This window comes from Sinocyclocheilus grahami, unplaced genomic scaffold, assembly GCF_001515645.1.
Source record: "Sinocyclocheilus grahami isolate Dianchi unplaced genomic scaffold, SAMN03320097.WGS_v1.1 scaffold919.1, whole genome shotgun sequence".
In the NCBI taxonomy this organism is placed as follows: Eukaryota; Metazoa; Chordata; class Actinopteri; order Cypriniformes; family Cyprinidae; genus Sinocyclocheilus; species Sinocyclocheilus grahami.
Genome location: NW_015506098.1, coordinates 252,773 through 280,011, shown reverse-complemented (window position 1 = coordinate 280,011; position 27,239 = coordinate 252,773). Strand labels below are relative to the sequence as shown.

The 27,239-nt window shown below is 36.1% G+C and overlaps 2 protein-coding genes across 5 annotated transcripts in view; one reads left to right on the top strand and one right to left on the bottom strand.

Annotated features, from left to right (window-relative positions):
• pex5lb (peroxisomal biogenesis factor 5-like b) overlaps positions 1-6,952 on the bottom strand; it is a 45,194-nt gene extending 38,242 nt beyond the window's left edge. For all 4 annotated transcript variants that reach the window (XM_016249261.1, XM_016249262.1, XM_016249264.1 and 1 more), the window contains exon 1: positions 6,650-6,952. In XM_016249261.1, coding sequence (XP_016104747.1) covers positions 6,650-6,670 — 21 coding nt within the window. In that variant the 5' untranslated portion in view covers positions 6,671-6,952. The remainder of the gene's footprint in view (positions 1-6,649) is intronic.
• An 8,242-nt stretch (positions 6,953-15,194) lies between these two features.
• phb2a (prohibitin 2a) lies at positions 15,195-27,030 on the top strand. The gene is made up of 10 exons (XM_016249260.1): positions 15,195-15,291; positions 15,998-16,127; positions 16,278-16,362; positions 19,037-19,116; positions 19,237-19,421; positions 22,597-22,726; positions 24,450-24,553; positions 25,142-25,219; positions 26,157-26,233; positions 26,548-27,030. Exons 1-10 carry the CDS (start codon positions 15,271-15,273, stop codon positions 26,564-26,566), a joined length of 909 nt encoding a protein of 302 aa, XP_016104746.1. The 5' UTR covers positions 15,195-15,270; the 3' UTR covers positions 26,567-27,030.
• Positions 27,031-27,239: the final 209 nt, after the last annotated feature.

Sequence of the window (27,239 nt, the reverse complement as noted above, 5' to 3'; positions counted from 1 at the left end):
GCCGTTTAGCGCTCATAAACCCGTGGTGCGAGTGCCTCACCTCAGCCAGATCTTCTGGAATTTACCACTGGCTCTGATGCCACTATAGTGGTTAAACATGAGATACAAATTTGTTTTGGGTAAATCTAATGGGCAGTCTTTGGTCTATTATTTGTTCCAGAGCAAATAGTTTTGGCAAAATCTCATGTTTCTTCAATGCTGTGTATCAGAGTGCTGCCTTTGTACTTTTGACTGAATTGCCTAGCAACTTTTATGATGGTTTTTGTTGTTGTTTATTAAACATTATTATTCAATAAATAATATTTTATATACATAATAATATTTAATATTGGGAAACAGTGTGTGTTCGTGATGGTGATTTTGGATTATTAAACATATTCAATAAATAATATTTTATATACATAATAGTATTTAATATTGGGAAACAGTGTGTGTTCGTGATGATGATTTTAGTTACATTGTTCCGCCATTTGATGGCGACAAGAGACTGTTTTACAAGTCAGCACTAAAGACTTTTAAATTGAAAAATAGGCCTACTAAAGTGCAGTTTTGAACAAGCAAGTTATTTTTTCTTTCAAAACCAGCTTGTACACAGACAACAAATGCACCGAGCAGCACTGTCATCAGGAATCGCCATTAAAGGTGCCATAGAATGCACTGATACAATATTTTAAATTGTTCTATATATTGTTCTGTATATATATATATATATATATATATATATATATACTGTATATATACAGGGTGCGATTTGTGAAAAAAGCAGAGGGGGAGGTGCTTTTGAAAACTTTTTTCTCTCTCCATAGGTGGAAGGTAAGGGTAAGGCTATAGCCCAAGTAACCTAATGTTAGTGTAATCGGTTAATAACACACATCATAAACCTGTCTTTTTAGGCAAGTACCATTTAATGGGTGTCATGTCATGAAATGCTTTTAATACGACGGAAACTGTATTTAACGTGATCACAATCTATTAAAAACATTGTAAGTTAGGCCTATTAATTGTAATGATTTAATTTCCACGGTTATTCAAGCAACAAATAAATTATATAGAGAAAGCGAGCAAAGAACACAGTATCAATATTTGCACTGTGCATTTTTTCAATTTACAATAATCCTCTGCGTTTTGCACCTACTTTCACCAGGGAATATGGGAATATGTGTGCCATCCACCGTGGCTGCTGTGTCAGATGGTAGTATGTGGTCTGTGATGCGTGATTTAGTTCAGGAAAAGTGGCACGACAGCTGCTGTGTCATCAGCCAAATCCAGATGCTTTAAGTGATTAGCAGTTTAAGCTGCAGTGAAGAGCAACCTGCCTTAGGGTTCACATCTGACCCACTTTTTAAAGGCAGGAGAGAATGAATTCCATAGTCAGCAAGTATATGTGGCCTGCCTTCAGTTCTCCCAGGATTCAATGACATTTAAGTATACTGTGGTACCGAGTTCATGAATGTGATATATCCATTATCATACATTGAAATTGGCAAGTTCAGCACAATTAAAGATAAGTCCAATAATGCTCTATCTATAGGACTCACTATTGGTGACAATTTGAAAATATCTCAGGTTACGGGAACACTGTGAGCTAAATGAGTGCACAATGTCTGTTGATCAATGTTTTATGGTACGTTTTATCTTTCATTGACTTTCACAAGCAGTCATCTCATTTCTAATATTCCAACTGAGACCACACTTATCTTGAAGGCTGCTGGCCATCCATCAGTCAGATTCTCTACATTTCTAGTGGATTTGATATGGCTCGTTGTGTGAAAGAAAAAAGCTGTCACATCACTGTGTTAATTGTTACAATAAGCGCTTCTGTTTTCTTATCATGATAAAGTCCCAATCAGTTTTTTTTCCTTCTACATTATTGCTTGAGATGTATTTATGATTTTCTCCAAGGCAACAATGCTCCTTTTAAAAACTAAAAAGTAGTGCTGCATGATTAATTGAAATCGAACCGATATCACGATTTGGCTTAATGCGATTATTGAATTGCAAAGGCTGCGATTTTTTTATTACATAAATATTTGCACAGCGTCAGTAGTAAATGCTGCTCCATCTCTGCAGGTACTGTGTGAGTTTGAGTCGCTTTTAACATGCATCTGAAAAAGCAACACGCGCCAAACATCCTCCCAAACGTAATGAGAAGCATTTATTAACCTGTTATACAACAAAAGAGAACTTTTTTTTTTACCCCACAACATCAGTCAAGTGTTTGAAATTTTGATTTTTAATTTGAACTTAATTTTGTGACCTGGTGTCGCTTCTTATTACAGAATGAGAAAGAGAATATATTCTACACTGTAATAAAGGCTATGTCGATTACCACTGGATTATAAATGTACTTTTTTCTTATGAAAATACCCAAGATCAGTAGATCAAGTGTTTCTATTTCTTTTTTGTTTAATCACAGCAATAGCTAGATACCTTTGTCCATATTAGGGATTTCCTGGAAGGTCATAAACTCTATTACATCTTTTGAGTTTCTTGCGCGAGGTCGCCCTCTGGTGTCCAGTATGCATTAAACAGACATTGTATGTGTTTAGCGCTCAGTAATGCGCGCTCAGTCCTATTTTTGGGACCTATTCATGATCCAGCCTCATCTACAGAAGAAGTGAGTATAATGTTTTGTAATGAATCTTTGCAAATCGCCTTTCCTAATAATGTGCTAATTAGCAAGTTTCACGATGAATGCAGCTAAAGTAAACAGTCTCTCTGAGAGCAGCTCGGAAGAGAGGGGCGGGGTCAGCAGAGTTCATTAACATTTAAAGGAAAATGCTACAAAAACGGCTTGATCTGAAAAGAGCTGTTTTTGACAGGGTAAAAAGTGTTTTTTACACTACCATTGAGAATTTTTAACCTAACTATGTTACAGACTTTTCATTAAGACCCTAAAGAATCATATCAACTTGTGGAAAATGGGCATCCTATGACCCCTTAAAAAATCCCATTTGGAATCGCAAATCACAATTTTAACCAGAAAAATCGCAATTTGATTTTTTCCCCAAATCGTGCAGCCCTACTAAAATGTGTTTTTTGTTAACCTTAAGTTTATATTGAGTGTGTTGATTCATTGTCACGATTAGTTATTTTTTTATTTTTTTTTCATGCAAGCTATTTTCCAGAGGTTAAACTCATAAGATGGAAATTCCCACCATACTCTTCATTGTATTTAAAGGAAAATGCTACAAAAACGGCTTGATCTGAAAAGAGCTGTTTTTGACAGGGTAAAAAGTGTTTTTTACACTACCATTGAGAATTTTTAACCTAACTATGTTACAGACTTTTCATTAAGACCCTAAAGAATCATATCAACTTGTGGAAAATGGGCATCCTATGACCCCTTAAAAAATCCCATTTGGAATCGCAAATCACAATTTTAACCAGAAAAATCGCAATTCGATTTTTTCCCCAAATCGTGCAGCCCTACTAAAATGTGTTTTTTGTTAACCTTAAGTTTATATTGAGTGTGTTGATTCATTGTCACGATTAGTTTTTTTTTTTTTTTTTTCATGCAAGCTATTTTCCAGAGGTTAAACTCATAAGATGGAAATTCCCACCATACTCTTCATTGTTATATTCCTTCTCAGGGTAAAATTGTTAGGTGCAACTCAAGAACTTTTAAACTAAATTATAAAAAAATACAATATGTTCCTTCGATAACTATGGCTCCTTTCATTGGTGCTTAATTGGGTTTTGTAGCAATAATAATTGGTTTCTTTTAAGACACTCCATGGAGACGATACATGAACAAGACAATTAACAAAAGGCTGCAAACAGATTATGTGCCAAAAGAATTCATTCATGTTACTGTTCAGCATTTTTCAGCATTCATTTTTATTTTAATTAATTTGTGCTATTCTGAGATGTGTATTGTTAGTCAACTATAATCGACTATTCCATTGTTATCAACATTCAGTTGTTTCCCATAGTTCCAAGGAACACTGCCAAATAGGACTGAAAACTGTGTGATTGCAACTACAGCTCTCAAATTTCAGTTAGAAGCATATAGTTTCTTGTAAGTATGAAATGTAGAGATGTAACGATGCACCCTGGGCTGGTTGAAAATCGATGAAAATATGTGACCATTCAATTCAGTTGAGATGTTAAACGAATAACAATACAATTGGGGTGAGGGTTTATACTAACGTATCGCTGAGGGTGACTGGCTGTCTTTAGGAAAATGTTATTACTTCACCTGCATGTGATATCATTAAGGTGGTTCATCATTAATGTGGTTCAAATGACAGAGGGCAAATCAGTTCGGGAAATCGTTTGTTTATTTTTCTATTGCTGGATCTTAGTATGGGGGTTAAGCAACGAGTTCCGTCGGTGTATGGGAAATGCACAGCTGTATGGCTAAATGCCATGAATATCTAAAAAAAAAAAATATTTTTCTTTTAAATTTGCTTTCTACCACTCTCAAACGCTTAATAACCACACATCTAAGCCGCCTAACATAATTGTGACAAAAGCTGCATTCCAAGCACAAAATTCTCTGATAAAAAGAGAAAAGCACATCAAAGGGCTTTCTCTCACTTCTCTTTTTCAGTCTCTCACAACCCCATGCAAGGCTGAACTAATGTACCTTCAGAAGGCAAAGCCTCAACTATTGCGTACATGGGCATAGTAATGTCAAAAGAGTTTCAGGTGGGCATAAGGGCATCCTCTCAAACGCACTCTCTCATCTGAGAATTTAGGAAAATTTTAAGTTCGTCCTTATACAAGTAGTCACTCTCTGTCAGTGTTGCCAAGTTCGCGGTTTTCCCGTGGAATTGGGCTACTTTATCACTGTTGCCGTGGGTTGTTTTTCATGTCCGAGAGTTAAAGCGACACCGATGACGTGATATTTAGTCCCTGGAGTGCAAATTTTACCAGGGGAACCCCGCCAAAAACGTGTATTTTACCCCCCGGAACGTGATTTTTAACGGGGAGCCCCCTCGAAATGTGATTGGGCTAGTTTTGAGTAGCAATTGGGCGGGTTTTGTTGTGAAAACCTGGCAACCCTGCTCTCTGTGTCTTATATGCAGATTCAGGGCATGCAGTGCTGTGAGTGGCAGAGATCTGTGGGAAGCTTGTGTAACATCCATAAACCAGCACCATTTGAGTCTTTAAACACAACTTGAAATTTAAAAAAATATTTAAAAACATCACAACTGTTCCTTCGTACTGCACATGTAAAGTACCAGACAGGAAAATAAGTAGCCACAAATCATGATGCAGCAAATTACTTGCAAACATACAATACACAATTTCAAACAGTAAACACACACACACATTTTCCTTTGTCCGATCATGAGAAATGTGACACAGACCTGTGGTCTAATACCATACTACTCAGATTTACAGCTTGAGGAGACAGAAGACACATTTATCTTGAAGACTCGGAAGCAAACCACACTTGATGGCAGCTCCCTGAAGTGCAAGGCAAGCGCAGCATCATCAGTCATGTGAACGGCAGCAGGCAAGATCTAAGTTCATCTGACTCTATGAAGGTCAAATTCCTTCCAAGTGCAAAACACTGATGTTGAGCCAGCAGTCATGCTGCACTCATTTTAGTTTCATCCATTTTTAATTGACGAAAAGTCTTATTTTTTAAGGAAAAAGGAAATAAATGCATTTAAAACAGCTTAAAGTTCTTCAAAACGCTGAGCTGACACATGTTAAGACCTACTTTGTTATGATATAAATGACATGTGCATACTTAGACCTAAACACATACATGTACATATATGGTGATCGTGATTTCACCAAGTACAAAATGTTCCTGGATCAACATCCTTGTTGATCGTGGAACAACATTCCAAGCAATCAATCAGAATTGAGGGATAAGTTTACAGAAAATGTCAGTTTCAGCCTAACAACCAGAGTTAGGTGCTTCTACACCCTTGTTACTCAACTATCGTTTCCCTTTGATTTTAGGGATAAATTATGGGTAGAGTTAGGTTTAGGGGTAGGGATAGGCAAAGGGTTAGGTCCATGTTTTAGACAATAATTTTGATCCAGGATCAACAAAAAATGTTGATCCAGGAACATGTCTTATTTGGCAAAATCAAGGCGACCTTACATATATACACACAGGGTAATGCAAATGTGACTACTGATTTTAAAAAATAGTGCAACACATGTATACAAACACATCATGGTATGTAGGTAATGAAACTTTTAGGATAAAGCATAAAATTATAATTACTCCATTATGGTAGGGAAGTGTATTTTACCACATAGCAGGAAACCCTTTAAAAGTAATCTTAATATAAAACTTTAAGTGAGGTATGAGTGGGGTTCACGAGGACCTTATATCGAGACTATTGAAAACAACGGTGTGTTTATTGAATGCACGGACAAATACAAGCAGAACACAGTGTTCAGACAGTTAGACGTTTAAATAGGACAAAATAATGCCTTGAAACATTCTTTTTTTCTTCACACTTAACGTCCTCCTCATGCAGTTCATGCTTTTGTCGTGAAATGCGTTTTGCCCATTGCCCACATACTAAAATATATATTAAGAGAGTGAGATTTGACAGGTGAGAACAGGATAAACTCCACAAATTAAGGATGATTTAGTTTCCTCACGTGTCGGTAGATGAGATGCTTCACGCGCCGTTGGCCAATAATAAATGAAAGAAGCACGCGAGCTTACCTGTGAATGTCCCTGGTACATATTCAGTCCAAGTGCTGAAAACACCGGCGTGTGTGTTGGTACACCACTACTGTAAATTGTCAATGAGGAGGAGAAAGAGGAGCGGAGCTATCCTGAGATGTTTTCATGCTCCAGCTGCGTCCACGTGAGGATTCCTCTTACAGGACCTTTCACGAGACCGTGCATCCGAGTTTCTGACGTTCATATCACGCCGTGAGCTTCGAGGAAGAGGGTTCACTGCGTGATACGGCTAAAGCAGTGTGGTTGTCTTCCTCTTTTTTCCTCGGGTTATTCCACTCCTTAGTGGAAATGTTCGAATCCCAGCCCACTTGAGCACGGACACGCCTCATTGAGCAGTATGCCACCTCCCATGAATAACATCAACACTCAAGATGTACTGCTGCTGCTGCTGCTGCCGGAGGGCGTCAGTGCAATACTCTACACTTTTATTAATTTACTTTACACTGCTGAGTAATAAGAGGACATGCACTATGTTAATCTAATGATGTTGGTAACATTTTACAGTGTTAAACATATTTAGTTACATAGGTACAAAATATAATTTCATTTATTACAAGATTAATAATGCCATGCCTTACGTTGGCAACCTCCACACTCTTTAGCTTGGTCACACTTTGATTGCATTCCTTCCTTGATGGTCGCTGTTGGTGGGTGCATGAGGAAAATTTAGTGTGTTGCACTGTATTGATGTATGTCTCTATAACTATTTTCTACGGTGGCCGAGAAGTGCAGAACAAATCACAATTCTGAAAACAAAATAACAAATTACAAACGCAAATGCAAATCTAAAAAACAAAATAACAATTCAGAAAGCTCAACAACAATTCAGAAAACATTATAACAAGTCAGAAAACACAATGACAAATTCGAAAACAAATTAACAAGTCAGAAAACACAACGACAAATCAGACAAACCGGAAGAGGTAGCTATAGTTTGAGACAGTGCCATTGGTTTGGGATTTCTCACCGCTGACTGGACGAGACATCTGTCAATCAACGTATACAGGGAAGAACCAGCCGAAGAACAGCAGAGTCATGGTAGAAAGTTTGGAGATGGTATTAAAGTAGCTCAGTTTAAATGTATTGTATGAATTGCCCTTACTATGGAATAAAAAATACGGGGTGTATATTTACATTCAGTTAAAAGTGACTGTGAAACATCAGCTCCAGTGGTGCAGATAGATAAGTGTGCCTAACTGACTTTTTGGCGCGATCAACCCGGGTTCTATCTATGGTTCGATCCCGCCTTTTGCCGAGTTTTTTTTCCCTCCCTTTTCAAATCTCGTATTAGCAATAGATTCTATTTACACTAAGTGAAAATAGCAGTATTTTTAGCAATATGCTATTTACACTAAGTGCAAATACCTAGTTACACTATGTTAAAATAGCAGGATTTCTACTATCAAGTATACTACTTGTTGCAAATAGTGGCAATTATCTGCACTTCAGTATTGTAGTACATTATAAAACAGTATGCAATAATAACGTATTGAGTGTAAATTATAATTTAAATTTAAATTATTAAATGGATGCCACCTTATTGGTACAATAAAGCCCTCCCTACACCTACCCTAACCCTACCCGATACTTTATTTTCAACTTTTTGATTATTTCCTTAATTTTTATTGAAAATAAATGCCTTTACGATGTGATACGATATTTGAAAAGGGAGGAAAGAAAAAAGTTGGGCAAAAGGCGGGATCGAACCCGGGTCGATCGTGTCAAAAGGTCAGTGATACATGCTTATCCATCTGCACCACTGGAGCTGATGTTTCACAGCCACTTTTAACTAAATGTAAATATACACTCCGTATTTTTTATTCCACATTGAGGGCAATGCATACAATACATTTAAACTGAGCTACTTTAATACCATCTCCAAACTTTCTACCACGACTCTGCTGTTCTTCGGCTGGTTTTTCCTGTATACGTTGATTGACAGATGTCTCGTCCAGTCAGCGGTGAGTAATCCCAAACCAATGGCACTGTCTCAAACTATACCTACCTTTTCCGGTTTGTCTGATTTGTCGTTGTGTTTTCTGACTTGTTAATTTGTTTTCGGATTTGTCATTGTGTTTTCTGACTTGTTATAATGTTTTCTGAATTGTTGTTGTGCTTTCTGAATTGTTATTTTGTTTTTTAGACTTGCATTTGCGTTTGTAATTTGTTATTTTGTTTTCAGAATTGTGATTTGTTCTGCACTTCTCGGCCACCATAATTTGATGTAACACTTAATAAAAATTGATTAAAAAAAAGGTTAATAATGCCAACAAAGAGTATTAATACGAAGTCCAACAACATTTTATTTTATTTTATTTATTTGTTTAGTCATTTAGCAGACGCTTTTATCCAAAGCGACTTACAAACGAGGACAACAGGAGCAATCAATTGTAGTATTAAAACAACTAAAAACAGATCCAAAACTAAAAGCTAAAACTTTATAAATACTACTTATACACATTTTAAAAATAAAGAAATTAAATAAAAATGACAAATGCATACAACAAAATTTCAAAACTAAATAAAAAAATAAAGCTAAAAACAATTCAAAATATTAAAGAACAAAAGGTATAAGAGTATAATAATGTTTCTACCATAACACTAAGCCAAACACCAAAAAACAACTACATATATGTGTATGTACAACCATACACGCATATATATATATATATATATATATATACACATACACATTTATAAATTCAATACATATATTATTTCATTTCCATTTAGTTTGTTGAAGTATTAAAATAACTCAAATTAAATAAAAGTAAAACTTAATAAAAGACCTGTACAGACATAATAAATTCAGACGTAATTTAACTAAAATTCTAATAAATAACAAATACAAATAATACAAATCAAACGACAGTAGTTTTTCAGTAATCCTAAAAAATAACACTGCCAAACTTACATGCTAAAAAACAACAACTTACTTACACATAGTAAGAAATGGTTATAACAACTGAAACAGAAGTGAAAAAGGTAGTAGGAAAGAGGAGAAATAAAAAGGCATACTTATTACAAAATAAGAAGATATTAGTAAAGTATTGTTCTTTGTCATTTAGTTCTTGTTTAAATCACATTGTAGCAATGCAGTGTAACAAACTGAACTCTGCTTACAGTGCTTTGTGATTTAAGGCACATAAAAATCCCTATTTTTAGGAATATTATTATTATTTTCATGCATTGTGTTTTTTTGATTAACCACTATTCTCGAAGATTCTCACTGTGTTTTATGTAAATTAACATAATTCAAAGACCACTAACAAATGATTATATATAGAGCATATAGCCTATGCCACCTCTCATAAATAACAACAACACTCAAGATGAGCCGCTGCTGTGCCAGTACACTACTGTACACTTTTTATTAATGAACTTTATACTGCTGAATGATAAGAGGGCTTCCGATAAGAGAGAGATACATTTTAATTATTTTATTCTTTCATTCACTTATTTTGTATTACTGTAATGGAAAATAGGGGTAATGGAAATAGGTTCTTTGCTTGGACCTACAGTACCATGTTCCTTCCATCACTGTCTCATTGGAGGCATTCATTATGATTGATTGTCTTTTGCTCAGTGTAGCAGTCCAAGCTTAATCACAAGTGAGACACACAATGACCTATTCACTAGAAGTCATCCACTCTACGCTGTATGTCAGCTTCAAATAATGAGCTGATATGTAATCAAATATTTCCCCTCCCTGAGTCAAGACTAGCAAATGAGGTCAGGCCATAGAAATCCTCAATAACTGCAAACCTCAAGTCTTCTTTCCTTCCAGTTTATTTTTCAGGAATTCCTGGAAATTATTTCAGCAACATTTTGGCAAAAAAAAGCCCAGTATGCTGGATACGATGTAACTAGTTGTTACAGTGTCTTTTTGGGGGGAACATCATTTGGTTCATGCATTGTTAGCACAGAACTGTTTCTGTATGAGAAAAGAATCATTTTGTGATATTATTCAATGTCATTAAGCACTTGCTCATTTGCACTTGGCTCACTTCACCGACTGAACAGTTCAGGTCGGTCATTCTGTTGTTTAATGTGCTGGCTGATTTGACCTCACAGTGGCTATCATGTGTGCCCTGATATTAGCAGTGGGGATTCTTTGAACTGTTTATCCAATATTCTGTCCATCCTGAAGGTCATCTCTGAAGGACATGAAAAGAGTGTCCTTAATTATCAATGGATCTCCCTTTATTCATTTTTCTTTGCAGCTCTTGCATATTCTGCTCATTGTTTTTTCATTCACCTTTCCAGTCCACCTGATCTGTTCATTCTTCTCATTTTCTCCAGTATTTACCCTCTTCAGTCCCTATTGCTTCTTCAGATTTTTCAGCCTGAAGACTTTCAAGTCTCTACGAAAATATTTTTTTACAAAATCTAACAAATGCATGGTGAGTTAGATTTAAAATGCAAGAAAATGTTAATACGACTGCAAATACATTCCTAATAAAGTTACTACTAGATTAATACACAGTAATGGTTCTACAAATCATATTTGAAATGCTTCTACAATTTGCATTTCACACGCAGACAATGTGACGTAAAATATTTTCAAATAAGAATATGTAAAAGATTGTATGTTAAGGAATATACAAGTTATTGCATATCATGTCATATATGCAGATCAGTGCATATTATGCATATTTTCTCAAACATATGCAAAATGTGTAAAAAAAAATTTTTTATATTTATTTGTTTTCTCTAACATATATATATTTCAGGTCATTACAACACAGCAAGATATTCAGGACTATCTGTGGTGCTATATTTGCTTTTACATTCAGTTCAAAAGATGCCAATTTTACTAAACAAATTTCTGGCTTTGTTCAGAGTGCTGCTAAAGCGCAAGTGCACTCGCAGTTGGAGAACCTCACTGAATTCATATCTGCCGTGACAAAGCTATCTTTTCAAGAGTCATTTACAAGGTTTTTTTAATTAAACCACTTGCTTGTGAGAGTCACTTATTTCAACAGACCTCTCTCTGTATAACAATCATACAAAAAATCAGTCTAAAATCTAAATTAAAGGGGTCATATGATGCGATTTCAAGTTTTGCTTTCTCTTTGGAGTGTTACAAGCTGTTTGTGCATAGACAAGATCCCTAAAGTTGCAAAGGCTAAAGTCTCAAACCCAAAGAGATATTCTTTATAAAAGTTAAAGGGGTCATATGATGCGATTTCAATTTTTCCTTTCTCTTTGGAGTGTTACAAGCTCTTGGTGCATAAAGAAGATCTGTAAAGTTGCAAAGACTAAAGTCTCAAATCCAAAGAGATATTCTTTATAAAAGTTAAGAGTCAACCACGCCTACCTAAAACGGCTCATTCTAACATGCCCCCACATCTCTACGTCCCAATGTGGGGAGATTTGCATAACGCTGCCCAAATGTTCATGCAAAGAAAGAAGGTGTAACTTTTATTCTCGCTGTAGTATTGTTGCCGCCGCCGCCATGTGATGAAGGAGCTGTGTGTCTCGTTGTGAAAGCGAAGCTACTTTGTTTGGCCTTCCAAAAGAGTACGATATCCGCTTCATCATGCCTAGAGCTGATCCGTGCTGGTCGCTGAGGAAATACATCAACTTCGCACTGTGGATCGCCGGATCGGCTTTCACCGTGGACGAAGTGGAGTCCAGCCCAGGGTCGTCACATGTGGTTGCCGCAAGCCCGCCGGATGCTCCTTCGTCGAATCCACCGGCCATGCCGTTCTCAAGCCCGCCTGCCTCTGCTCACTCAAGCCGACCTCCGCTCACTCAAGGCCGCCGTGTGTGACGCTGTTTCGTTGTGAAAGCGAAACTACTTTGTTTGGCCTTCCAAAAGAGGACACAACTAGAAATCAGTGGTTAAGTTGTATTTACAACACTGTTCCAGAACAGTTCAATCCAAATATTAATTTGTGGGCAGCACATTTTATGAAGGACTGTTTCCTGATCCTGGTAGAGTAGACTACAATGCCGGCTGTTCTGACTCACAGACTGTAAGAAAGTTTTTTATGTTTAAAGAATTTGCCACTGACGATTCAAACGTGAGTTTTGAGCAGTGTAGAGTAGCACTTGTTGTTTGTCTTTCTCCAGACATGGTTTTATGTTTACGCAGCTCAATACGCAATGCAACGTAGCGCAATGCGTAAAAAGACAGTATAAGTCATTATAATCAGTAATTATGTCCCCACTGGATGCAACAAATGCCTCGTTTGTAACGGGTTTTATTGTTTTTGTCTTGTCGCGCCGGGACACGGCATCACAGTATGGTAAGGGGCGTAACATTTCCGTCACACTCTTGAGGTATTCGGCCAATCACAACGCACTGGATAGCTGGCCAATCAGAGCACACCTCGCTTTTCAGACCGATGAGCTTTGTAAAAATCGATGCATTTTAGAAAGGCGGGGCATAGAGGAGAAACAATGTACAGTATGTGGAAAATAATGTGTTTTTTGAACCTTAAACCGCATAAACACATTTCATTACACCAAATACACAAAATAATGTTCTTTTTAGCAGCATCATATGACCCCTTTAAGTACTAAAGCACAAATGAGAGTGTGATATAAAACCATTTACAAAAAGGTGTTAAAGAGCTATTACCTGATCTGTCCTAAAAAAAATTCACTGGAGTAACTTCTTGTAGTTGATGTAGACCCTTCTGAAACTATAAATTTGCACTGACATGATATCATTTGAAGTGCCAGCTGATCTTATTGGCTCTTCTTTTTATTTGACTCACTTGACCTGAGGTTGCTTAGACACTGGTGAACAGGGCAACACTTGGATGCATTGAAGTGAATGCCAATGAATGAATGCCTCAGCCCAGGAGATGCCAGATGGGCTGATGTCAAACTAGTCAAAGGTCACACAATGACAGCACAGTGAGCATCACATGGGTGTTCAGAGTGTTATTGTCAGTGTTAAATTCATCCATCCACCATCTGCCATTGTGACTAGCAGGGGTAAAAAGTGACAGAAGCAGCAGGATTTGGAGCAGGACAGTCAATCATGTCAGGTATCGCTGACACAGAAATAAATACACTGTGTGCCATACATGTTGTGGAAAACCTATTAACCAAATTGACTTGTGTAAAAAGATTTTGAAATAAAAGGACATTTTCAAAGTATCTTGAGTGATAAAGGTAGCCATCTTAGCATGAATGATTAGGAATAGGTCTATGACAAACTGAAGTTTTGTGGAAAAATTAGGATGGTTTGGAAGCAGACAGTTTTGCTTCATAACACATTATATTTATTTATTTCTGACTCTATGTTTGATGGAATTGATTTTCATGAACAGTGGATTAAGATTAAAAGTCTTTTTTGCTTAAATGTTCCAGCATTTAAAGAGTTTACTCATGCAGCTATGGTCGTATTTACAAAGTCTGCGATTTCTGCAGTTTTGTGGGTGGGAAGTAATGGATAGCAATGTTTGGCATGTGAAGGGGCCAAAATGCCACCCATTCAAAAACATGCAACTGCAGTTGTACAAATGGTCTCTACGGTGAATTTCACAAAGCTTGTCAAGAGAATTTCACCCCAGAAACAAGAAATTATAAATTATTTTATTTTATTTTAATAATATTAAAGAAATAAGAAATTCTAATTTGTTTCAATAAAATGAATTTCATAGAAATTAGAATTAGAATCTCATTTTAATGGTTTTATATATGCTAGTACTGACTTTTGTTGGTTCAAATAAAATGAAATAAAAAGTCAGTGCATAGTAATTACACAGTGCCTTTACACTTATTTAGATAACAATAAAATAAAACAAACCAGCATTACAATAATGGAAATCTAATGCAGGGGTTTTCGAACCTGTCCTGCGCTGTCCTTTCAAACCTGCACTCCCTTATCGGACACACCCACTTCAGGTCTTGCTCTCTACTAAAAAGCTGATGAGTTGAATGTATATTGCTGGGAAGCCTCCAGGGCAGATTTGAAAATCCTTAATCTAATGAGTTGGGTTATGTTTGGGTTGGAGATTTTTTCATAAGATTCACCTCAGAATCAACAGACAGAAGGAAACCCCACTGTGCATGATGTATATGAAGATCTATGTACACTGCACATGTGTCTGCCTAACATATAGTTACACTACTAGCATATGTATAGCAATTCAGCTGTTTGAGAGCCTGACTCTCTTGTAAACAAGAGTCCTCTACTGCCACCTCCTGACACATTCATGTAGGCCAGTGGTTCTCAATTCCAGTCCTGACCACAGCTCTGCACATTTTGTATGTCGAGTTAATGATCTGAATCAGGTGTGTTAAATAAGGTAGACCTACAAAATGTGCAGAGCAGGGGCCCAGGACTGGAATTGAGAACCAGTGATGTAGGCTACTCTTATGTGTTTTCACAAACAGACCCAAAAGTGGCATGTAATTAAAGTTAAATACAACCAGACACACACATACACAAACTTCTTCACAGGGCTATAATGAAAACATGTTTAAAAAATGTTTGCGGTTTAATCACGTTCATTTCGCTGCTGGACTACAGCTTCTCCAGAAGACTACAACTCCCATGGTGCCATGGGGTAACCCAGGACTTGCAGCACCACGTGCTTGGACTGTCACAGGTGACGTACAGCGGAGAGCAGGACAGCATGGCGAGTAAAGATCCCGGAGTAAGTTAATTGATATTTTAAAATCTAAAGAAAGCCTTAGAAATGTGTAGAAACATTTTGTTTGAGGATAACAACTGCATTTTAAATAACTAGCGTCTAGTAGTTTGCATTTAATTGTATGTGTCTATTTATGTTTTAAAGAAAGCTATGCTAGTTGTGTGCTAGCTTTGCAAGGTCCAGTTATGCCACTATGATGTAACCTTGTATAACGTTATGTATGTGATTGTCATTAAAATACGATTATTGTGATATAGCATATTCATAGTTTCAAAATGACAATTTGCGTCAGTGATGTGAAGTTATATTCGTGTTTTAAAGTTGCCCCTCATCTGTCCTAGACAAGGTCATTTTGGCACACTTGAATTGATTCATTTATTCACGGCAGTCTTCAGCAAACTACTGACATCTTGCACAAAAATCTCTAATAAAATTTTTAAAGAAATCTATCTATTATCATGTATTTTTGTAGGCTACTCTAAAAATCTGTCTTGAGATCAGCTTTAAAGTATACATGTACACCGTTCTCACCTCTGTCATTGCCTGTTCATTGTTTGTCATTATAAACACTATGCCCATGTATTAGTAGGAGGATCAAGCATGTAGAATATGAGATGTGCTGTCTAGATATCAGACAACATCATTTATATAATTTACATTGTTATTTTAACATGTATTCAAAAAGTCTGACTTTATGTGTCTGTCTCAGGGTTTTTTGCAGCAACTGAGGCAGGTTGTCGGCAGGATGGGGTCTGGCCCGCGAGGGGTTGGCCTGGGTGTGAAGTTGCTCGTCGGAGCTGGAGCTCTTGCCTACGGGGTCAAAGAAGCCACATATACAGGTAAAACACATGCTGAATTTTGTTTAAGATGGGCTATTTACTCACACATGTGTTCTAAACCCATACAAGTTTCTTGTGTAGAATTCAAAAGGAGAATATTCATGGTTTATTGGAAGTTTAATAGCTAATTGTGTTTTGCTGTGTATGTAGTGGAGGGTGGCCAGAGAGCAATTGTCTTCAGCAGAATTGGAGGAATGCAGATGGACACTGTGCTTGCAGAAGGATTGCACTTCAGGTACGTTAAACGCAGGGTTTGTCATTAGAGCCATGAGCTTTCATTATAATAGTAAAAGTAGTACACAAAACAAAGTGAAAAATTATGAAATATTATCGTATAACATTCTTGAAGACTTGAACTACTTTTATATATACTTATATACAGTGGTCGAATTGTAAAAAAAAAAAAAAAATCAGGGGGATGCTGAGGGTTCTGAAGCTAATTTTACACAATGAATACAACATTTGTCATCTTTTTAAAAAGGTTAATTAATGGGAAAATTAGCCTTATTGCATTAACTATTATTTATAAGCTTTTTTCCTTCTGGGGCCTGAATGGAGGAATTTTGGTCAGTATTAATAATTAAAGTATATTTTGCTGAATGTGTTTTCATACTGGCACCTTGGCTGGTTTAGGCTTTTCATTGATAAATAAAGATGACAATAAAACCGCTAGTAGGTGGCAGCAAGTCCCTGTTTTAATAAATGATTTATTGAATGATTCAAATTAGGGATGCACCGATATGAAAATTTTGGCCGATACCGATAACCGATTATTCTTTATATTTGAAAGCCGATAACCGATATGTTGGCCGATAAATCTATGTCCAAATTGTTATATATTTTTTGAGAGCCTGATTACAAAAAAGTTCTCATCATTAAAAGCCACATCCCGAACACTTCAACATAAGCAGCCTAGTTTGAACGGTGTACGTTTTAAAAATATTTTTACTCTCCCATTACCAAATTTAGTCATTAAAAAGTCTTACAAATAAATAAAATTATGCATAAATAATGCAAACAAGTCACTGGACGTCATTACACGTGTAAAGAATCAAAATGAATGCGCCACAGATCAATAAAACAGAATATCCTCTGCACGGACAATAATTAAATTATTTTAATTACTAAACCATATTGTTGATGAAAATAATAAGAGATAAATACAAGTGGTTGTTATTAATAATGTATCAATGATTTTGAAAAAGTAACAAATTAATACCACTGTTAAATAGCAGCCGTTGAGCTGTGCGTGCTGAAGCTGAAGAGCTGAATGAACATGGTAAACTGAAGCGTTTTGCTGGCAGCTTATTTAACTCAAGGAAATGCATCCTGAGATTAATATTAATACAACATAAACATAATATTACAACTTATATATGTACAAAATGATGCAGTTATTGCGTGCTATAGTCAGAATGTGTGATCCTGTTGTGGATGCGCTCTTCCCATATCAACGCGCTGAAACACAGCAACTAAACCCAAAGAATTCACATCGTTTTATTATAATAATGTTCTCATTAGAATGTTATATACACGACATTCCCAATCATAGTTATTAATGTTGTGCACTGCTGTTTGAGCTGCGTGCGCTGAGCTAAAGACGATCACCGGTAAACTGAAGCGCTCTTTTAACTTAACCAAACGCATTCTATATGAGATAAATCAGATATACATCAAATAAACACAATATTACAACGTACAATTGCACAAAAGGCTGCAAACGAACAGCGCGCATCTGAAGTGTCTATGAAGGAAATAATGCATTATTTATCGGCTTTAAGATATCGGCCAAATTTTCTTATCAGGCCGATACCGATAACAGAAAAAATGAGCATTTATCGGCCGATACCGATATGGTGGCCGATATATTGTGCATCCCTAATTCAAATCAAGCGATTCGTTCAAAACGGCGGATTCGATTAGAAATGAAACGAGTCCATCTGAATGGACCCGTTGAATAACTGGCTCACCCGATACTTTCAAAAACAGATTCATGGAATGCACTGTTGTATAAAATTAATAGCACATTTGTGCTAGTGCACATGTGCTGATATTCAGAAAAGTACATTGCTTGTGCAATGAATATAAAAACATAACTCATACATGGGTATTTTTTTGTTTCATTGCTGGAGTTATAAGGGCATTCTAACTACATTCTAATAGGCTTCATCACACAGTGAATGCTTTTGGACTCTCAAGGCATGTTTTTGTTTGTTGGGTATTGTCAGCTCTCCTGTTGTCTTTCAGTCCCTCACAGTCGCACATACAGCACAATAACATTTTGTCATGGGATGTCTTTACATTTTAATCAAGGAAAAAAATCATGCCTTCTGTTGTCTTTTTTTAAAGAACTTCAAAGGTTGCGCTTGAACCATTTTTTGCGCGAAAAATGATGAAAACTTGCTTCAGCTTGTTACAGTACAGAGGTCTGATTGGCCAATCGCCATTTAGTTCATAAATTATCATAAGTAGAGAATTTTAACATTTCATGTGCATAAGTTTTACGTAATACACAACATTAATAATCCAAAGTGGATGCTAAGGGGGGATGGTGGTTTTACAGAGGGGATGCTTTTTGTCATTTTTTGCCATCCCCCCTCAATTCGAGCCCTGCTTATGTACTACTTACCCAAAAGTTTATAGCAGTTTACCCAAAAAAGGAAATTTGCTCATCTAAGATGTAGATGAGTTTGTTTGCCATCTAATTTTGATGGTGCCATCAATAATCCACAACACACAACTATTCCTTAAAATTCCTTTTTTTTGGAGCTTGGCAGACTTAATCAATTAGACATTCTGCCTAAACTTCTCAATTTATGCTTTACACAAGAAAGAATAATATGGGATCAGAAGAACATGAGAGGGAGCAAATGCTGCAGAAAGTTACATTATGTCTGTCTTACATTTAGGATACCGTGGTTCCAGTACCCTATCATCTATGATATTCGAGCCAGGCCCAGGAAGATTTCATCCCTCACTGGAAGCAAAGGTGACCTTGAACCAGATACTCATAAATTCTAAACATTGACTTGATAAAGTTCTAAATGATGTTACTAGGCAACATACCCTGTGTCAGTTAAAAGAGTTCATGTGACTTTGTCCATCACAGATCTTCAGATGGTAAACATAGGTCTTCGTGTGCTGTCTCGACCCATTGCCTCCCAATTGCCGATCATGTACCAGCAGCTGGGGAAAGACTACGATGAACGTGTGCTTCCTTCTATCGTCAATGAGGTGCTTAAGAGTGTGGTGGCCAAGTTCAATGCCTCCCAACTGATTACACAGAGAGCCCAGGTACGGTATGAAGACTACCAAGTCAACAGTCATGTTTCAGCAATGTTAGTTTTTTTGTTCTGTGACTTGACTTTTTTGGCTGATTGCGCATGTTGAATCAGTGGTGGAGCCCATCCGTGAGAGAGATCACTCTAATTTGGCTGTTCATCTTAGCAAACCAGGGGCTGGTTGCATAAACTGTTTAGACTAGTCTTAAAAAGTTAGTCATCTATTTTTTTTTTTCTTCAAGACTGGTCATAACTTTTTAAAATTCAGTTATGAAAAGGTAGATTGGTCTTATTTGTATTGGAAAATTAAGACTGATTATTACCCCTTGGTCAAACTAGTTCTTAACATGGTGGCTAAGTTTATGTAACTAGCCCCTGGGCTGATTTTTGTACATGGGTAACTGCTGTATTTCTGCATTTTCATTCAGCCATCACTTTCCTAAAAAATGTGAGAAATATGAGGTTTATCATTTTATAAAACTTGGTCAATACATTTTTGTCAAAACTGTATTATTTGAACTTGTTTAAATCATTGTTTTTATAGTCATTTTTTGCAGTTATCATAGACATGTAGTTGTTTCAAAACTGTGTTGTTTTAGAAGAATTTAAACAGTTAGCCTATTGATGAATGTTGTGTATCATTAGTTGATTTCCTCCTTCGTCTCAATCCGGTTCAGCAGTGGTGCTTTTTTGGGGTCATTCATTAATTAATCAGTTCTTGGACCCCTTCTCTTCTCTGTCTACATGACATCACTAAATTCTGTCATTCAGAAACATGGCTTTTCATATCACTGCTATGCTGATGACACTCAACTCTACCTCTCATTCAATCCTGATGATCCGACAATAGCTGCACACATCTCAGCTTGTCTAACAGACATTTCTTGCTGGATGAAGGAAATCACCTTCAACTCAACCTTGCCAAGACAGAACTGCTTGTGGTTCCAGCAAACCCATCGTTTCATCACAATTTCACCATCCAGTTAGGCACATCAACCATAACTCCTTCAAAAACAGCAAGAAACCTTGGAGTTATGATTGATGATCAGCTGACCTTCTCGGACCACATTGCTAAAACTGACCGGTCCTGCAGATTTGCTTTATTCAACATCTAGAAGATCAGGTCCTTGCTTTCGGAACATGCTTCACAACTCTGTTCAAGCTCTTGTTCTGTCCAGGCTGGACTATTGCAATGCTCTCTTGGCAGGTCTTCCAGCCACTTCTATCAAACCTCTACAATTAATCCAAAATGCGGCAGCAAGATTAATTTTTAACGAGCCGAAATGAATGCACGTCACACTTCTGTTTATCAATTTGCACTGACTACCAATAGCTGCTGGCATAAAATTCAAGGCATTAATGTTTGCCTACAAAACCACCACTGGCTCTGCACCCCTTTACCTAAATTAATTACTTTAGACTTATGTGCCCTCTAGAAGCTTGCGTTCTGCAAGTGAACGTCGCTTTATTGTGCCATCCCAAAGAGGCACAAAATCAGTTTCACAGACTTTTAAATTAAATGTTCCCTCCTGGTGGAATGACATGCCCAACTCAGTCCGAGCAGCTGAGTCCTTAACCATCTTCAAGAATCGGCTAAAAACTAATCTCTTCCATCTTTTTTTGACCCTCTAACTCTAGCACTGTTTATCAATTTGCACTGACTACCAATAGCTGCTGGCATAAAATTCAAGGCATTAATGTTTGCCTACAAAACCACCACTGGCTCTGCACCCCTTTACCTAAATTAATTACTTTAGACTTATGTGCCCTCTAGAAGCTTGCGTTCTGCAAGTGAACGTCGCTTTATTGTGCCATCCCAAAGAGGCACAAAATCAGTTTCACAGACTTTTAAATTAAATGTTCCCTCCTGGTGGAATGACATGCCCAACTCAGTCCGAGCAGCTGAGTCCTTAACCATCTTCAAGAATCGGCTAAAAACTAATCTCTTCCATCTTTTTTTGACCCTCTAACTCTAGCACTCTCTATTCTAATTCTATTCTTTATTTTTTTTTAGAACTTGCCCCTTTTAGACTTCCACTCTATTCATTTACTGCTTGTTTTCTTAAAAAAACTAACTAACACTAGCTTCTCTAATGTTTTTGTATTCTATCAAATTTTTTCTTTTTATTTAATAAACAATTAACAAAAGCAAAAAAGGCCTCTAACACTAGCTTGCTCTATTCTTTTTCTATTCTATCGGTTTTCTTTTTAATTATTATATAATTTTAAAAAAAACCTTGCTACATGTACTGCATTAAGCTAACTGAGACATGATATAGCACTTGTATATCATTGCTCTTTTGTTGATTTTGATTGCTTCTATTGTCCTCATCTGTAAGTCGCTTTGGATAAAAGCGTCTGATAAATGACTAAATGTAAATTAATTTTTTTTGGTGTTTGCTAAGCTCAGTCCCCATTTGCTTACATGGAAAAATGTGAACATATTCAAAATGACTTTTTTTGGTTTGTTTGTTTTGAACTGAAAAAAAACCATACACGTGAATTGGAATGACATGCTCATAGAAAAGATATTCCCAAAAGAATAGGATCGGTATTTATCTTAATGCAGATTCTATTATAACATCTTATAAGATTCACTCCTAACCCATACATTCACTTTCTGCCCCTGACCTTTGACTTTAACACTTTCAACAGATTCTCAGGTCTGATCCTGGTGTGAGAAAGAAATGATTAACCTCTTTGTGGAGGATAAGAAGCTCTGCCTTTATTTAGTTACAGAGCTGTTTAAGAAAACGGGCTGTTATTTCACACACTCTCATCTGATACAAGAGCTGAGACACACTACGTGAAATATTTCATATTAAAGTGTCTGCTTGTTTGGTCAAGTCTAGAAATTTAGACTTGTGACCAAAATGTATTACAGTTGTATTACATTATCATATCAACATGAGTTTGAGTTGAGTAACATGAGTTTTACACAAACTTGTGGAGTTCATGTCAGTTCAAATGTTACTGTCAGTAAAGCAGAAGAAGGACATGGCAAATACTAGGACATTCATATATTCATTTATGTGAAAAACTTTGTATTAAATAAGAACAGTTCTAAATGTAAGCACTTTCACTTTTAGACCTCATTGTATCTGCATGTCTGTTGATGGTTTAAATAAGTTGATCAGTTACTGAGAAAATCAGCCTAGCTGTTATTTGTGTTTTATTTTGGTGTGCAGGTGTCACTACTCATTAGGCGAGATCTAATCGAGAGAGCTAAAGACTTTAACATCATCCTGGATGACGTGGCCATCACAGAGCTCAGCTTCAGCAAAGAGTACACCGCTGCTGTGGAGGCCAAACAAGTCGGTTAGTAGTACCAAAATATGTAATCTATGCACCATTTTATGCACTCTTGATAATGGTAATATATACAGTATATTGCGTACCCTAAAATAGCCTAAACGAAGCATCCTAATCTAACCAAAATTACATTGTACCTAGTCACCGGGCTGTTAGTTTAACGTGCTAATTAATTAGTTATGAAAAAATAACGCAATTAAAATATTTTAACGCAGTTAACGCACTGGCCCCACCCCCAGACCTGTATGTCATCTTACATTTCATGCAGTTGACTGTTGACAAGTATGATGCAGGGCAACAACTTCATAAATGCAATTATGCCCTAAAATTCAAGATATTGGTTTAAAAATGTTCCTGTATGAGTTTTTGTCTCATGATAAGCAATATTTACAGTTCAGTAAATAAGAAGTTAATATTGTGTTATATTTTAAACAATATTGTCTGTTTTTGCTCAGTTTTGGCAACAAAAATATTACCTATAAAGCCACAGCAGAACTGTTGTGCATCTGTGAGAAACACAGCGGTGTTTAGTTTCAGAATAAATCCGTATTTTGAACGAATCGTGTGAATCAATGATTCAAAAGCCCATTCATAAAGAGTCCCATTTACTGAATTCCTGAATGAATCAGTCGTTTGAATGAATCAAATGAATGAATGACTCATAAAGACATTTACCTACACCTGCTGGCAGTTTTAGTTTCTATATTTTATAGTATTATTTCATTTAAAGGGGGGGGGGGGATTTTAAAGGGATAGTTCACCCCAAAAAAAATGTATTATGTCATCATTTACTCAAACCTGAATGACTTACTTTCTTTTGTGGAACATGAAAGAAGGTATTTTGAAGACTGTTGGTAACAAAGCTGTTTTGGTTACCAATGACGGGAAAAAAATTATCATCTTTCATGTTCCATAGTTTGTTAGGCTGTTGTAGCCTAAACGTTTATGTGTAATAAATTGTTGAATCAAATAAAATATTTGTTTCTAAAGCTACTATTTGTAATGTCTACTTAATACTTTCTCATTTAACACAAAAATAGCTTTAATCTTTTGGGTGTATCTTTTTCACAGTCAAATTTATTTTGATTAATTAGATGAATTAATTGACACATCATGTAATTCTGCCCTACCAATAATATGACATGTTTACATTGGATAAATATATTAGGAAATAGAATTTTTGTAACAATGCAAAAGTCACTTTTGATTAGTTTTATGTAAAAAAAAAAAAAACTGACCTCAACCTTTTAAATAGTAGTGGATATTGCTGAAAAAATTAGTGAGTAAATATTGTCAAGTTCTGTTTTTCAAATTTAATCAATATGCTTTTTTCTATTTCATTTTTAAATTTCCCTTTGAGAAATTTCACTGTGTGAGAGTTGCAGAGGTAGAAAAATCAGCAACATTTATTATTTTGACATTTTGGTTATAATATATTAAAAACAAAAATAATTATCAGCTTATGGTATAGACTGTAATGTCTTAGAAGCATCCTTAAAAGCATTAAAGAGTATTTCTCAGAAAGAGCTTTGCTTATCCTAATGCTCTTCACTAGAGGGCACTCTGGTCATTCTATGACTTCGTTTTATTTCATCAGTATTCCCTATTGACCAAACAACAGTATACAACTTGCACAAAAGTGCATGAAATGTCATGTTGAAAAAGGATCTCCCATCTGTGTGGGAGACCTTTTTCTTTTAAATAACCTGTCTCTCTTGTTGATGTATAGCCCAGCAGGAGGCCCAAAGGGCTCAGTTCTATGTAGAGAAGGCCAAACAGGACCAGAGACAGAAGATTATACAGGCTGAGGGTGAAGCTGAGGCTGCTAAAATGGTATGCTGTTGCTGCTTTCTCCACTCCACTTCAGCACACATATTGACGATCACTGAAACAATGTCTCAACAATGTTTTATTCAAACTATAAGGGGTTTCCGTGGTTACTCTAAAATGTCCCAAATGCACTATTTTCAGCTACAAGCACCTCGTTTCATATAATTATTATTCCCTGTTATTATGTTCTAGATCTGTGAGTGGTAAATGACTGTAATTTTCAGATATAATTAATGAATACTGCTTCTGTGCTAATTAAGCCGCAGTCAGTTGTTGCAGTCATACATCTAGGCTATTCTGAACTGTTGCCCCCTCATTCTCAACAAGCTATTAGCAACCAAAACACATTTGAAAGCATTTGCTCTCTCTTTTTTGTTTGTGCGTTATGGACATTTCTCAGTTGTTCTTTCGATTTGTCATGTTTCAGCATTTACACTTTCAGATATGACTTTGCAGTTGGATTCTTTCCTGCTGATATGATGCAATTCTGTTTCTAAAACGGGCCGCAGGTCAATGGCTGTCTGCTGACGGTAAACAACCAAGGGTACAGAGTAATTTGCTTTTGTGTGTTTGTTTGTTTGTGCACTCCAGTTGGGTCAAGCTGTTACGAAGAACCCTGGCTACCTAAAACTCAGACGTATCAGAGCAGCCCAAAATATTGCCAAAACGGTAAGACAAAGAAATCATTGGTTGACTCATGTTAACAGATGCTGATACACTACCAGTTAAATATTTCTGGTACGTATGAAGTATTACAATTATTAAAATTAATATTTTTATTCAGCAAGGATGCATTAAATGAATCAAAAACGACACAAAAATATTTCTAATGTAATATAAATTTTCACTTTAGAAAGTTCAAAAGAACAGCATTTGTTTATTCCTCAAAGATGAAAAATATCAGTTTCCACAAAAATATTAAACCGCACGACTGTTTTGAACGTTGTAATAGTAGAATATTAGACTGGAGTAATGGTTGTTGAAAATTCTGCTTTTCCGTCACACATTTAATGTAATAATATTTCATAATAGTACTGTTTTTATTGTATTTTTAAGCAAATAGATGTAGCCTTGGTGAGCATAAGAGACTTAATCATGTGGTGTTTTCCTGTCAGTTCTGTAGCTTACAAGAGCAAAACATGACTTATTATTGCACATTATGTACACTGAGTCCTGCATGCTAAACATCGTAAGGGAAGAATAGACATCATATAATATGGTTTCAAAAAATATTATGCTACATAATCACATAAACGCATCTAGTTGCAAGATTTATTACCTTGAGAATAAATTTGAAAATGTATTCACTTTTGAAAGTCCAATCAAATGATTAATTTCATCACATTAGATCAAATTAAGCCAACCTAGTAGGTTATTTCAGTTATAGTAGTAGAGTATTCCAGGCATACTCTGCACAATTTACATACTAAACTAACCGTTTCTACAGTATTTGTATAAAAGTATGTATTATATAGAATATAATACAGAGTATAGTATTTAGTATATTATATATGTTATATAATATGTATTATTTATTAGTATGGTATTTAAAAAAAAAATTATAATAATGTCCTTGTCTCGTAATCTATGTATATCTTATCACCAGGTGGCAGCTTCTCAGAACAAGGTGTACCTGAGCGCAGACAGCCTCGTTTTGAACCTCCAGGACAGCTCCTTTGACAAGTAAGATCCTAACCAATGATCCTCACATAATTCTAAGCATTACGTCTCCCTTCCTCATCTGGTGGTGTTAAAAAGAGGAAAATCTTCTAATGAAGTATGTTGTTCTCTGATCTGAGCAGGACAACTCGACCTAACAGAGTCTAATACCATCCTCACATTATTTTTTATTTCTCTTCTTAAACGTAACTACTGAGTAGACTAAACACATATGCGTGTTTTGTCCAAAGCTCTGTTACTTAGTCTTAAATGTATTAATGCCCATATGTTAGCATAGTTCCCTCAGCGGTAATCTCTGCATTTGTCTTCTCTGTCAGCCTGTCACTGGGGAAATGAGGAGCATCATCCATGAAGAACATATGCATTCCATATGTAAGCGGTGTTTGCTGAGCCACTATATTAATGCCCCTGTCCTAAACGGGAATGTGAGCAGAGCCTCTCTCACAGTACAGTTCTGCTGGGGCTCAGATGAGACATGGGTCTGGCAGCCTTACAGGTTCATCTGTACATGTATACCTGTTTATACAGTCATTCAGGATTATTTTCTTGCACATTCAGCTCAAGAATTGGAGTTTTGGTATCAGGCAACTTTAAATACTAATGGTGATCACAAAATATACACTGCAAACAATAAATGGTCACTTGTTCATGTCAATTTTGCCCCAAGGTTTTTTTTTTAATTATTATTAGTATTACTATACCCATTCAATGTTCTCTATAAATTTCAACTTTATGAAGTGTTTGTTGACAGATGCTAATGTACTTGCAGACATTTTGATTAAATGATGTGTTTAAGACTATTTGTGGGGGTTATTTATTTTTTTGGAAATGTTTTTGAACCGTCACGTCATGTTTTTTTTTTTTTTTAAGTCTCTTTTGCTCACCAAGCCTGCATTTATTTGATCCAAAATACAGCAACAAAAAAAAAAAAAAAAGAAATATTTTTACTATTACCCATTCAATGTTCTCTATAAATTTCAACTTTATGAAGTGTTTGTTGACAGATGCT

What these genes read in the sequence shown, in the direction of transcription:
- phb2a (XM_016249260.1), top strand. Translation starts at nt 15,271, where the DNA reads ATGGCGAGTAAAGATCCCGGA. An exon ending in GCAGAAGGATTGCACTTCAG is followed by an intron (nt 16,363 to 19,036) that starts GTACGTTAAACG and finishes TCTTACATTTAG; the next exon opens with GATACCGTGGTTCCAGTACC. An exon ending in ATCCCTCACTGGAAGCAAAG is followed by an intron (nt 19,117 to 19,236) that starts GTGACCTTGAAC and finishes TGTCCATCACAG; the next exon opens with ATCTTCAGATGGTAAACATA.